This window comes from Triticum dicoccoides, chromosome 6A (assembly GCF_002162155.2).
Source record: "Triticum dicoccoides isolate Atlit2015 ecotype Zavitan chromosome 6A, WEW_v2.0, whole genome shotgun sequence".
NCBI classification, from domain to species: Eukaryota; Viridiplantae; Streptophyta; class Magnoliopsida; order Poales; family Poaceae; genus Triticum; species Triticum dicoccoides.
The window spans coordinates 410,128,455-410,142,437 of NC_041390.1; the positions used below are offsets into that span (position 1 = coordinate 410,128,455).

The 13,983-nt window shown below is 42.5% G+C and overlaps 2 protein-coding genes across 2 annotated transcripts; both read right to left on the reverse strand.

Moving 5' to 3' along the window:
- Positions 1–3,177: 3,177 nt before the first annotated feature.
- Positions 3,178–4,063, reverse strand: LOC119319231 (glycine-rich RNA-binding protein-like). The gene is made up of 2 exons (XM_037593717.1): positions 3,811–4,063; positions 3,178–3,726 (listed from the first exon to the last, which is right to left on the reverse strand). Exons 1-2 carry the CDS (start codon positions 3,925–3,927, stop codon positions 3,355–3,357), a joined length of 489 nt encoding a protein of 162 aa, XP_037449614.1. The 5' UTR covers positions 3,928–4,063; the 3' UTR covers positions 3,178–3,354.
- A 3,274-nt stretch (positions 4,064–7,337) lies between these two features.
- LOC119317048 (tRNA (guanine(37)-N1)-methyltransferase-like) lies at positions 7,338–13,121 on the reverse strand. The gene is made up of 12 exons (XM_037591440.1): positions 12,920–13,121; positions 12,671–12,768; positions 11,400–11,504; positions 11,039–11,101; positions 10,869–10,942; positions 9,531–10,053; positions 9,356–9,442; positions 9,007–9,153; positions 8,416–8,522; positions 8,181–8,255; positions 7,720–7,798; positions 7,338–7,630 (listed from the first exon to the last, which is right to left on the reverse strand). The coding sequence occupies exons 1-12, from the start codon at positions 13,021–13,023 to the stop codon at positions 7,602–7,604; spliced, it is 1,491 nt and encodes a 496-aa protein (XP_037447337.1). The 5' UTR covers positions 13,024–13,121; the 3' UTR covers positions 7,338–7,601.
- Between the last annotated feature and the right edge of the window lie 862 nt (positions 13,122–13,983).

Sequence of the window (13,983 nt, forward strand, 5' to 3'; positions counted from 1 at the left end):
TGTGGAATGAGCCCACCTACCTGACCGCCCTTCTTGGCTATACCAATGAGGATCACCAGCATATCAGCAACAACATTGAACAGGATAGGAGACATTGGATCCCCCCTGCCGCGGTCCCTTCTGCATCTGAAATAATGACCTATATCATCAAATAACTTAATTATGAACAAAATTGCCCTGACAGATGCATACTTAAAAATTGCCATGGTATTGTAATTAATATTGCGATGTTTTTATGATAAAATTGCCATGTGTGTAAAATAACACAAATTATGAGCCAAAAATGTCATGGAAAATGCATATTAAAATTTGCCATGGTTATTTTAATTAAAATTGTCATGCTTTGTGTAAGAAAATTGCCATGGGCATAATTTTTTTTGATGAATATGCTTTTCATAAAGAAAGTACACATCATGGGAAATTTTAGGTTTTAGTTTCTTTCGGAAAAAAAACATGGCAAATTTTTTATGTTCCCGTGGGGCATTGTAATTTAGGCATTTGGTTCTCTAAAAAACATGGCTAATTTATGTATTCCAAAATATAGAAGATAAATTTGCCACCTGATTAATAATTGATAATGTCATTGTAGAGACAATTTGCCATGGTATCTACATACAAAAGCCATGGTGAATGCAAAAAAAATTGTCGTGGTCAAATAAAAAAACAGAATACCTACATTTTTGCCCAATAGATGTGTAGGTAAACGTACTTTCTCTCCATGGTTTGATCGGGTGAAGAATTTCAATTTGTCTGTTGGTGATGACTTACCAGTTTGGATGCTTGATCCTTCTGGTATCTACTCTCTTAAGTCTCTCTATAAAATGATTAATTTTGGAGGTGCGACCTCTGACCTGAAAGATTGTATTTGGAAAATTAAAAGTTCCACCTAACATTCACATTTTTCTTTGACTTGTGGTGCATAGTAAGAGTTTAACCAGGGACAATCTTTGCTAAGCGTTGACATGTAGCTGATATTACGCGTCTTCTATAATGAACCCGAAACTATACAACATCTATTTTTCGACTGCATTGTTATAGGACATATCTGGTCTATAGTCCCTGATATCATCAACATACTTGTTCCTTGTTCTTTTTCCTCTTTGCATTCCATTTAGAAAGCAAATAAAATCGGTGATGTAGTTAATTTTGTCACATCTGCTACCTTGTGAGGTTTATGGCTTTTCCGAAATGAATTTGTCTTTGAGGGTCGAAAATGGCGAAGCTTGCGTTGCATCTCGGACTGGCAAGTTCGCTAATAAGCTAATGGGAGGTTTTGTGCTCCGACAGTCAAGTTGCGCTACGCCTCCAATGCATAAGGTTACTTGATCGTTGCCGAGGGGACCTTCTTGGGATTGTTTGGTCCAGTAATGTGTAGGGAGTTCGATAGGCTCTTTTTGCTGTGCCAAATGGTATTCATGTTGAATGCCTATCTATCTGGCTTTAAAACTCGGTAACTTGTAATAATCCATTGCAGCTACTTTCTGGTTTCGGCAGAGAGTTGTGAAACATTTTGATTGATATTGCCTTGGCTTTAGTAAAAGTTGTGATGGGGAGAGGGGGAACCCTTTTGATTTTCATTTTAAAAAGAGCAATGCTAGAGCTACGTAAAAAGTTCTACGTAATTAACATAACAAATCAGGTGGATGAATATGATTGGAGGTAAGAGGAAGGACGGGCCTACCTCTTGAAAATCAAGGAGGAAGAGGTTTAGTTGTCAGGTAGTTTACGTAAAATGGTACGTAGCTCTTCGTAAATGTAGGATTTCCATTTAAAAAATATGGATAATGGGTGATGGGAGACAGAGTTGAGGCGTTTACGACGGCTCGCCTATATTTCACAGAAAAAATCGTGCGTTGACGTGGCTAATTTGTGCTGACCCAAGACTCGTGCAAAATCCAATGGTTCACGAAACGTTTGCCCCAATTCCGTAAAATTTGGAAAAGCCGAGATAGATTGTTTTTTTCCTTATTTTTTGGTAACAGAGTTTAACATTAGCATCACATCCCCCCATTGGGATTGCGTTAAAATTGTAACAAGATAGCACGATACTGACTCCACTGCTTGATCGATTTTCTTCACCGGGACAGCTAACTAAATTTTCCATAACAGCCAACTACCGACGAGCTTGCGATCAAAAAACGAGTATAAAACTACTACAATTCGGGTTAGGGTTCCAAAAAACTACCGAATTTTATTTTTTCGCTAATAACTACCAAGTTCGAGGTCGGCTGTTTCAAAAAACCCAAAACGCCGAGTCCTTATCAGTTGATTATGATTATGACAATTGGGGCCCACACGTAAGATAACCATTTGTTTGACCGTTTACTTTGACCATTAACTTACATGTAGGTCCCATCTGTAAATTTTCTAAAAGTAATCAGGTCCCTGTAAGTTTTCTAAAAAAAGCAATCAGGTCCCTATGAGTTTTCAATCAGGTCCCTACATGTTTTTGCAAAAAAAGCAATCAGGTCCCTCCTCCCGATCCAGAGGAGCCGCGTCGCCAGGACCTCGATCCCGAGCGCTCTGCCCGAACGCCGCCTCCCCCGGCCGGCAAGCCGTGCCTGCAGTGGCCGGATTGACGCCGTGCATCTCCTGCGCCGGCGAGCCGGGCCCGCAGCGCCGTTCCTCTCTTGCGGCCGCCGCCACGCCTTGCCTTGCATGCGACCGCCGCCTCACCCTACCTCCCTGTGGCCGCCGTGCTTGCCTCCCCGCGGCCGCTGCCCTGCCTTGCCTCGAGTCACGCCTGCAGCGGCCGGATCCACTCCGTTCCTCGCCTGCGGCCACCGCCACGCCCTGCCTCGCCTGCGGTGGCAGAGGTGCGCACTCCAGCAGCGGGGCAGGTATGCCTCCTCGTCGCCAACTCCACCACCAAGCTTTGGCGAGCACCTCCCACGATCATGGGGAGGCTGGGGAGGGGAGGGAGTGTGGTCGCCGGCTCGGGAGGAGAGGGGAGGATCGCCGGCTCGAGAGACACCGGGGAGAGAAGAGAAGAGACAGAGAGGAAGAAGAAAGAGAAGAGGAAGAGGAAAATGACATGTGGGCCCCATATGTCAGTTAACAGTCAAACAAATGGTTGATTTAGGTGCGGGCCTAACCTGTCATAATCGTGATCAATTGTGAAACACTCGACATTTTGGGTTTTTTGAAACAACCGATCCCGAACTTGGTAGTTATCAGTGAAAAAATAAAATCCAATAGTTTTTTAAAACCCTAACCCGAATTGTAGTAGTTTTATGCTATTTACTCTCAAAAAACACAAATGAAAACCACACAACACAAGAGACAAGATAACTCGGGATCACGACCGCGAACTCGCAAGATGACTGGCCGCGTGGGGCCGTCCCCTCAGCTCCTTCAGTATCCGTCGGAGTTGCCTCCGCGGCCGTAGCCGCCGTCACGCCGCCCGCCGTACCCCCTGCCACCGCCGTAGCGTCCGCCTCCGTAACCGCGGCCACCGCCGTAGCCGTCATCCCCGTAGCCATCGTCGCGGCGCTGGCCATACCCGCCACCACCGCCGTACCTGCCACCGCCTCCGCCACCGCCGCCACCGTACCTGCCGCCACCCCCGCCGCCGTACCCGCGGGACTGGGCCTCGTTGACGACGATGCTGCGACCATCGAGCTCCTTACCGTTCATCCCCTCGATGGCGTCCTGCATCGCCTGCTCGCTGGAGAAGCTGACGAACCCGAAGCCGCGGGACCTCCCCGTCTCGCGATCGTTGATGATCTGCAGGCGCCATGCATGGTCGAGTCGGAAAGCAAAGCAGCAAACAATATCGACAAGCGCGAGAAGGATGGGCGTGCGGCGGACCTTGGCGTCGAGGATCTCGCCGAAGGAGCTGAAAGCAGCCTCGAGGCCGCGGTCGTCGGTGTTCCAGGACAGGCTGCCGACGAAGCAGCGGTACTCGGCACCGTCCGCATCTGCCATTCCCGCGGGAACCTCACACGAACCAAGCGTACCGGATGGAGAGAAGAAGACAACCCACTACACTCTGCGAGAGCAATGAGAGGAAGGCGCCGCGCGCGGCCGAGCTTTATAGCGACGTTGACGCGCCCTCCGGATCGCGTCCAGCTGACACCGATCATATGGCAGAATACCAACATAGTGACGACATACATATAGCAAACTGAACCATGGTGTCGACATTGTAGATCGACAAATAAGAACGCTCTCTAAAACCAGCTCATATTGTGAGGCTACGTTCACACACTAACGTCACTACCCATGGAACCCATGGAAGGCGCAAGGAGGGTTCGCTACCATAGAGAGCAAAATGTCAATGGGCTCAAAGAGTTTCTCATGCCTGTTGTGCTCAAGGCGATGCATGTAAATCTCACAAGAAATCGACTTGTGGAAATTATCATAGTGGTGGAAGATAGCATAGATTTTTATGCACTTGATATTCTGAAGAGCTTTATTCTCAAGTTCAACCATAAAGACTTGCATACCACCCCTTAGAAAACCAGTGCTTGCACAAGCAGTTAATTTTTTTTAACACAGTACCTCCTCCATTGCTAAATATATATTAAAAAAATAGAGATTTCAATGCAGACTGCTTTTTATTTGAAAAGGAGAATGTACCCTGGCCTTGGCCTCTACGTCTGGAAGATGCATGCAGCTATTTTATTAATTATTCATAAAAACCTTACAAAGTAATATATCAGTACGTCTGAAGCCATCGTCTAGGCAACATCTGTTGCTACTCCTATCCCCTTGATGAAGGGGTGCCAAATGTCCGAGCCTAATACCAAACAGACATAGCACCAAAGTCTAACATCTAAAGCCGGATGCCCCAGCCTAGCAACATACCCGGACTGGGTCACACACCGGTCTAGCACACTCACAGTGGGCACCACATGCGCACATTGCAAGGCCCGTCACCACCGTCTTCCATCGATCTATCTTCAGAGCAGAAACTGACGCATCAATCATGCCAGGCCTCTCTGCCATCGACGCCATCACAACGCCAGATAGTGTCATCCTCCTGCCCTCCTATCCACTCTTTAATATTTGCTGATGATTTGTTGGCTTGTGGAAAAGCTAATGTACATGAGGCATCTACTATCTCCAATATTTTACATCAGTTTTGTTAGCATTCGGGTCAGCTCCTCAATTGAAACAAATCTGCCATTCTTTTTAGTAAAAAATGTGTCTTTGCAGGCTAAACAAGATCTCAAGCAATTTTTTCAGGTGCCAGACTTGGATGCCAACATCATTCACCTTGGTCATCCACTCATCCTGCCTGCAAAAGAGAGATCTGCAGCCTACAACTTTGTTTATGATAAATTCAAATCCAAACTTTCAGCTTACAAGGCGAACAGACTCTCCCATGTTGCAAGACTCACTCTTATTAAATCTGTTTTTGCCTCCATACCTGTGTATTATATGTCTAATATTCTTTTTCCTAAGAAGTTCCTAGGAAAGCTCACTGCGATTATAAAAAACTTTTGGTGGACAGGTGTAAGAGATGAACCTACTACAAAAAGCTTGTGCCTAAGGGCATGGGCAGACATTTGCGTTGAGAAGAAAATTGGCGGCTTAGACATCAGGAACTTGCAGGCAATCAACCAAGGACTTATTCTTTCAACGGCATGGAGGTTGGCAAAAGAACCACATAGCCAGATGGCTTTGGTCCTCAAGGCTAAGTATCACCATGAAACGTCCATTTGAAGAGTCAAAGCAAACAAGCCAAAATCAGCTTTCTAGGCTGCAATACTAAAGGTGAAGCCTCTCTTAATTTCAGCCTCTACCTATCAGATTATAGGTGGTAATAGTTCTGTGTGGAGTTCTCCTTGGTTTTCGAGATGGAAAGGAATTTATGATCATCTAATTATACAAGAGCAATCTTTTGTCTATCCTGCTATTGTTAGAGATCTTTGGTTGCCAAATCAAAAAGCTTGAAATGCGGATCTAATTAATTCTTTGTTCTCTCCTAAGATAGCTAATGATATTCTTCAGATCCTATAGTTGTTGCTGCTGGACAAGATGCCTTGATTTGGAAACTAACACCTGCAGGAAATTTCTCCTCCAAGAGTGCATATAAGCATTGCTTCAACAACCTTGACCTACCAGCTAGACAGCGACCGAAAGAGGTTCATCCTCAGATCGTTGCTCTTCTTAATCAAGTTTGGCAGGACAAACTCATGGCGCCGCGACATTTGCTTGGAGACTTCTTAGGAGAGCGCTTCCTACAGGTAAGAGAGCAAGTAAATTCTCTAAACACATAAATGAAAACTGCTCCAGGTGTGGCAAGACAGAGGATGAAATGCACATGTTTTTTCTTTGCCCTTTCTCTAAGGCAGCCTGGTTTTGCTCGCCTTGGTTTATTAAAACGGAAATCCTTGCTGCTGTTAACCATTGTATTCCTATCATGATCCGAACTTTGCTTAACTCTGGCCATCCACAAATTAATCCTTCTAGCTTGTATACTTTTCTGTGGTGCCTGTTGAAATCTCGAAATGATGCTCTCTTTGCTAGGAAATTTTGCAGGCCCTTTCAGGTGTATGCAGCAGCAAACACAATCATACAAGGAACCAAATTAGGAGAAATCCCTGCTGAAGCTCATGCTATGCATTGCTTATAGGACCAACTGGTGCAGCCGACAATACAAAATCCACGCTCTTTTTCAGGCAACACAATCTTTTGTGATGCTGCGTGGGAAATACATCCAGCTCACACTCCTAAACAGGCAAGAATTGAAGTCTTCATTCAGGTTCAGAATAATGATCGAACCCATCAACTTCACATTGCAGCTATGTCTCCTATGGCTTCTTCTCCTCTTCAAGCTGAGACTTTTGGTCTCATGCTTGCAACCAGGCTGGTGGAAATACTCAATGTTTAGGAACCACATTTCTTTACGGATTGTTCAGTGCTAGTTTCGGCAGTAAAATCGACGGACATTCTCTCTGCTCCAGGTCCATGGGACAACAGACCACTGCTTGCACAGATACAAAACAGTCCTTCTTTTCAGAGTGGCAAAGTTGCTCACATTAGCAGGGGAAACAATGTCAAGGCGCATCATCTTGCACGCCTAGCTTTGAAAGTTCAAAACAGCCATGTACTGTTTCCTTTCACGCTTGTCTCTGTAAAATGCTCCTAAGTTAATGAAATCTTTATGTTCAAAAAAAGGGGCCCTAAGCCGGACTGTTAACTTGAGGGGTGTTGGTATCTTTTAATGCTCCAGGCAGTTTGAACTGCCGTGGTTTAGCTAACAAAAAATAAACTGACGTAGTTACCCAAACAAGACACAGCCTCGCATAAAATTGCATTTCTATTTTTTATTCTTTTTTGCAGGCAGCGTTGCCATTGTATTGCTTGCGTGACCAACATTGAAGATATGAAACAGATAATGTTCGAACTGCTAATATTTCGGATTTCATCACGATTCAATCACATGGTAAAAAATCTGGAAACAGCAAACCAATCTCTCTCTGTGTACTTACGTGAAGCCTTACAAAACCACCTAACAAACACTTCACTGTTTGCTCATGTAAGCAGAACTCAAGTCAGTGCTAAATTTCAGCCCCGAACAAGAAACCTCCCAGGTTAAATCTGACAAAACATCCTATTAATTCCCCTTCATCATGGAATGGTGATTCAGTTCAGACTGCACCGCATAGCTCGAAGATTGCTAGGAAGATAGACATTTCTTCAGAAAACCTCTTGGAAGTACCAGGAAACAGCCGTAGCTTCAGAAGCAACGCATGGAAGAAGACTAACCGTCAACTGATCGAATGTGATCTTCAGTTTCCTCCTTGAGACATTCCACGGGTAACCTAAAACTCAAGCAAAACATAGCCTGCAACAAAAATCGAACATCACAAAAAGTACAGGCAAGGTTTACCATGTGTCCATAATCAACGTAAAGTGGCAAAACTAGTACTGGTGGCCAAAAAGATAAAGTCGCACAGATGATTTTGGAACAATCTATCCATGCTTCATGTCTAAATAAAGCTCATCATCTCCTCCTATCCATGTATTCCATTCATCACAGAAATATATCATAGTACTGTTTAAAGACCATTCCTCATGAGCAGTTTTGGTCTGGGTCTTACCCTGTGCTCAAATTCGGAGAAAGGGGAAAAGAGGGGGAAATGCATGTGCTAAGATCAACAAAACAAAACAAAGCACACACAAAATTTTGCAGACAACTAGTATGAATCTTTTACTAGATAATCTACCTTGTTAGGTGCAACATCACGAACCCTATGGAATATTGGTTCTGCTATCTTGGCATTCAGTTTATTTTGTGCTTCCTGCAAAGAGGGGAAGAGCTGTCAAAAATAATGCAGACACCTCGTAACACAGATATGAGCATATGGAAACTGTCAATACTGTTGTGCAGTATGGACCTATGGTACGATCAAATGGAAATTTTATCATTTACTGAGAAATAACCAACAAGGATAGACTTACACATAATATCGATTCTTCAGTTTCACTCGAACGGATGAAACAATAACAGTGGATCCAAGGTAATGACCCTTTCCAGTATCTCTTTTGAATAAGACCACTAAAACAATCTGCAGAATAGATATACAAATAATGAAACTAAAACATAGAGCAACTATGTCTGTAACTGTTAAATAATATAAAATCAATTCCACCAAATATTAACAATAGAACAGCTACATGCTTGTTACTTACAGGCAGCAAACAAAAGATATTTTACACAGGAGGGAAATCCTATCACAAGGGGGAAAAAACTTATGTTCCCAATGGGCTGAACTGGAATGTGCATACTGGGCAGGATCAGGATCTAAGAAGTGAATGTGGCTGGCAGGTTGAGAGATTTTCCAGAAGCAGATATGTTATGTTTATGTAGGGAGCCAGTTTATCACAACCATATTCACAATGTACGATTATAGCGTTGGAGTTCAGAAGGCAGGGGAAAAGTTCATCTAAGAGGTGATATAATTTAAGTTTTTAGCAAAAGTGATTAATGCATACGAAACAAATAGTGCTGTGCAGAAATGCTACGATTTTTTTTACAAGAGAGAACATTACCGAGAAACTGCAGTGCAGAAGCAGGGAGATTCATTAATACATGGTCAATGTGCTCCCAAGGCTTGACAGGTAGTGGCCCTGAGCTTTTAACTTTCTTATTGTTCCTCTTTTTTGTTTGACTGGCATCTTCTTGGCCGGCAACATCACCTATAGGAAGCATAACACTGTAACTCTACCACAAGAAACATAATAGCTAAACTTGCCATACTTATCAAGCTGGTAACCTCACTCATACGGCAGTTTCAGTTAACATAAACTACCAGGCTATAAACACTTTGAGAAATAAGAAGGCAAATAGACTTCTAGCGACATTCTTACAGAGTACAGACATTACATACAATGAAGTTACCTTCGCTAGAGGTTTCTTGACGCCTTTTGGCACTAGTGCTTACCATGGAGGAGCCATCCAAACTCCCTTGCCAGGTCTCTTGTACATCTATTATACAGTAGCCTTATTGTGAGTTGAGCAAAAAAATCACCATAAACTACAGAGGGGGAGGGGGGGGAGGAGGTGTAGAAAGTACCATTATGATTTCCATTTGGTGTAGGGTGTTCATTACCAGAAACGATTTCTTCAGAACAACGATTAGCAGCAGCAAATTGACACTCGGACTTAGTTTCTGGGTCAGGTACTGCCATTAAACTTTGCATGAATACTCTAGCATCCATGTTATATGTGAAGATATAATCCTCCACCTTGTTAATCTTTGCATTTGTCTTCAGATAATGAATACTGTCTGGATTTAAATCATTTGCATATACAACACATCCTTTCTGTCTGGCTGGGATAGAAAATGGGCCAATACCAGCAAACATGTCACAGATAACATCTCCTTTCTTGAAAAGGGAAACCAATCTGATGTGTTCATGCTCAAGTCTCGAATTCCAGTAGACCAAACCATAGTCAAGTCTAAATGTAGCACCATACTGTTTAACTTCAGTCACCATATCCTTTTTCCCTGCTAGAATCTCAAACTTTGGGACTCTAAATTCATTTGAAATTGCCCCAACTTTATTAACCACTGTTTGAATCCTTGGATAATTTTTCTACATATAAGCATAACAGAAAATGTTAGCTGAATAATAGAAGTAGGCAGGCTATTCTAGAATGTTCTGAATCGTTCTAGATGACCACATGTTCATTACACTGTTTTTACAGTGCCTACTGCTTTACAGGTCTGGTGACAACCTTTTTAGCCTATTTATCGTGTGAAAGTTGCATCCTCAGCTCATATGCTGAAAATGAGTAAACATTTAAGAGCAGTATAGAGGTTAAAGAGGCCACTTATATGAAGTATATGCTGAAAATGAGTAAGCATTTAGGAGCAGTAAAGGTAAAAGTAAAGTATGAGCAGGACCTTCCACTTTGTGATCCCTCCGTTCCTTTATATAAGGTGTGTTTGTTTTTTCAAAAGTCAAACGAGCACATGTTTGACCGAGTTATTAGAAAAATATATCAATATCCACAACAGAAAATTTATATCATTTGATCAATCATGAAAAGTAGTTTCATATTTTACCTATTAGGTATTGCAGATGTTGTTGTTTTATTCTATAATCTTGGTCAAACATTCAAATTGTTGACTTGCACGGAAATCAATACACTTTATATTCTGGAACGGAGGAAGTATGAAGTAATAAAGTACGTAAATGCAACAGAATGCTAGGTCAATTTTTTTTGCACATTACAACTTTACAAGTAGTGCTACTCGAGATGTGTTGTCCTTATACAGTCAGAGGTAAATTCGAGCTGTAGTTCATGTACATGAATAAGCACTTTGCTCCAAATTAAGTGTCCCTGATTGTAGGAATTAGTATAAGAGCGAATTACTCAGGAATAAAAATAGGACAAGCAGGCTTACATCATAGATAACCTTTGCTATGACATCTTTGTATGCTAGCAAGTCATCAGGTATGTTTAAGTGAGCAACATGGCCTGCAAAATTCATACAAAGCACTATTAGTGACAAGATCAAACAAAAAATGAAACAACAGAAAGGAAGCATCATGAAGTAAAGTTTATTATACTTAACAATTGTTTCAAAAGAAGAGGGCACCTCTACTCCTTCAGGCAATATTTGCTTCAGAATATGGTCTGCGCAAAATAAAAAGATAAGCATCTAACCAAAGACATGAAGCACATTTACTGGGTAAATTAACTCTTGCAAGATTAAATCCTAAACTATAAAGAGTAGGGTTATTAGCAGTATTCCTGATTCTTGATGAGCAAGCCAGAATGTTCAAAAAGTGCTTGATTTCAATTAATAAGAAAATTAATTTACCATCTGCACTTGTAGAAAAATGACATGCAGGAACACAATAGATCACGACTAAGGAGCACACCACAACAAAATTATAGGTATCAGATGACCTAGAACAGAAGAGAAACTTACCAGCACTAAAGTAAGAATAACCAAGAGTCAACATGTAAGGTACAACATCAACGCTGCACAGTTGCTTCAAGGAATTGTGAACCTGCTCCGGAATGTCGGACAAATCTACATATACCAGATATAATGGACGTAAGATTCTTCGATGGAAGCATAAAAGAAGAGAAATGTTAATACATTTAGGACATGTTTGGTTACTGCTTTTGTAAGGTAATCTGATTACAGCATTATTAAGAGATACCGTGATATCATGTTTGGTTCGGTTGCTCTGTAATCTAATAACATGGTATCAATTCCCAGCCCAATACAAATCTGATTCCGCCAGAAATCCTCCGTAACAGAAAACGTTACAGGCTACAACTATCTCCTCTCCATATTCCCATCTCCTCACACACGAACAATGTCGCCATGGCCAAAGCGTGACTGGAGGATCAGGCCATCGGCGACTAGGCGCTCGAACCGATTCTCACCTCTGGACAGCCATGCATCACCACGCTCTGGGGTTCAGGAATTCGAGGCCCTGCGAGTGGCAGCCGGTCATGCTCCTGTTCAGCTGGCACAGCGCCCCTCTTCGACCACAACGTGATGCCCTCAGCTCAGCCATCAGCCTTGATGAAAGGCCGCGGTGTCGGGCATCACCGGTGGTGACTTCTCACCACCTCGGGCCAGCAGCCATATCACCAGCGTTCAACTCTGTATGGCCACCCCATCATCGCCACTAACGTCGAGTATGACCTCTACGTACTCATTCTCCTCCTCCCTCAACCGCATGCTCCACCTGCTCGCACTACTTCACTGCCACCTCCAGCAGATGAGTTTTTTTTTTTCCGACCTGTCCAGCAGATGAGCTCATACACTGCAAACTCCGGTATTTATTGCCGTTACAGTAGGTTAGCAAACATATTTCGATTTTTGCCCATTACGTTTACATTAACAGTGTAAACTCATTGCGTTTACGTTAGAGTTACCAATCTGGAACCAAACATGTCCTTAAGTTTCTCGTTTGACAACAAGAACCCAACAAGCGCAACAAAGTTACAGCAGTAGCAATGGAGACATGGGCGACCAAACGGGTTTAACAAGTCGATTTTCTTTTAGGTATTAATTAACAAGTCGAAATACTTGCTATAGTATTGAAGCTTTGACGGTAACTAGAAGTTCTTGGTCAATTCACAGAAGCAGGTTTGATGTCATTTTTATAGTCTAACAAACAACAGACAAGCACCTCACAAGTTTAAAAATCTGCTTGGTTCCAGGTGGTGGTTAAGGCATACCTGGGTTCTGGATCTTCTCCGACAGCACCACGAGTCTGTTCTTGTCACTCCCAGGGTCCTCAACTACAGGCTTGACCCGCGGCATGTCCAGTAGGGACCTGGAAGCAGGGGGGCAAAGAAAATTCAGCTCTCCGCTACTGCTCCGATACGGCTACTGCTGCTAAACACGACGGCTACTTGGAGCCCTCAAGATGCTGTGCTATCCTCCAGCTGGGATCATTAGATTATAGAGTGAGCGGCGGGTGTTACCCGGAGCGAAGCAGGCGGGTGACGGCGGAGGCGAGCTCGCGGGGGATGCGGAGCGCCCAGAGCTGCAGCTGCTGCTCGAACTTGCTCTCGTCCAGCTTCTCCATTGCCGCCCACCCAGACACGCGCCCTCCTTTCCCTGAGGTTTCTAGGGTTTTGGACGCGGGGTGGGGGGATGAGAGACGGCGGTCGGTGGGACTGAAGGCAGAACTCGCTCTCGACCGGAGTCGTGTGGGTTAGGAAGCTTAATGGGCTGGATGAAGCATTACTCGGCCCAACGCATTTTTAGTTTTTTGTTTTTTTAGACAAACATTTTTAGTTCGCCACTTCGGCGGACGCATGACGCGGTGGTTGCCAACCACGCGTTTTTGGACCAGCTCGTTGGGCCAGTCCTGCGTCGGTTCCCACCGTTTTCGGTTTTGGGAAGGTCCTATTCCTATAACTTTCCCTGGACAGGTTTCCATTTTTTATCTTTTTTCCTTTTTATTGAATTCCCCGTGATTCTTTCTGATTTTTTACTATTTTCCATTTTAAAATTCGAGTATATTTTTAAAACTTTGAAAAACATAGTTAGGTTCGCAAATAATTTTGAATTTGTGAATATTTCGCAAATCCATTAGCGTTTTTATATGCAAACGTTTTTGGAAATCACGAATATTTTTTCAAATTAGTTAATTGTTAGAAGTTGAAGACATTCCTAAAAATAGGAAACATTATTTTAAATTAAAAATATATAATAGATTTTTTAAATTCAGAGACATTTTTTAATTAGTGAATATTTATCAAATCAACTATTATTTTTGAACTCATAAACATTTCTTACATTTTGAGAATTCTTAAAATTTGGGGATATTTTCAAATTCAAGAATGTTTTTTAATTCAAAAACACATATTCAAATTCGTATTTTTTGAATTAGCAAACATGTTTTAGCTTAATTATATATATACTTTGAATTCACAATAGATTTTTCGAATTTGTGAAGATCTTTTCAAATTCATGAACATTTAAAAACTTGTTTTTTAATTAAAAATATTTTTCAAATTCATGAACATTTTCTAAAAATCAT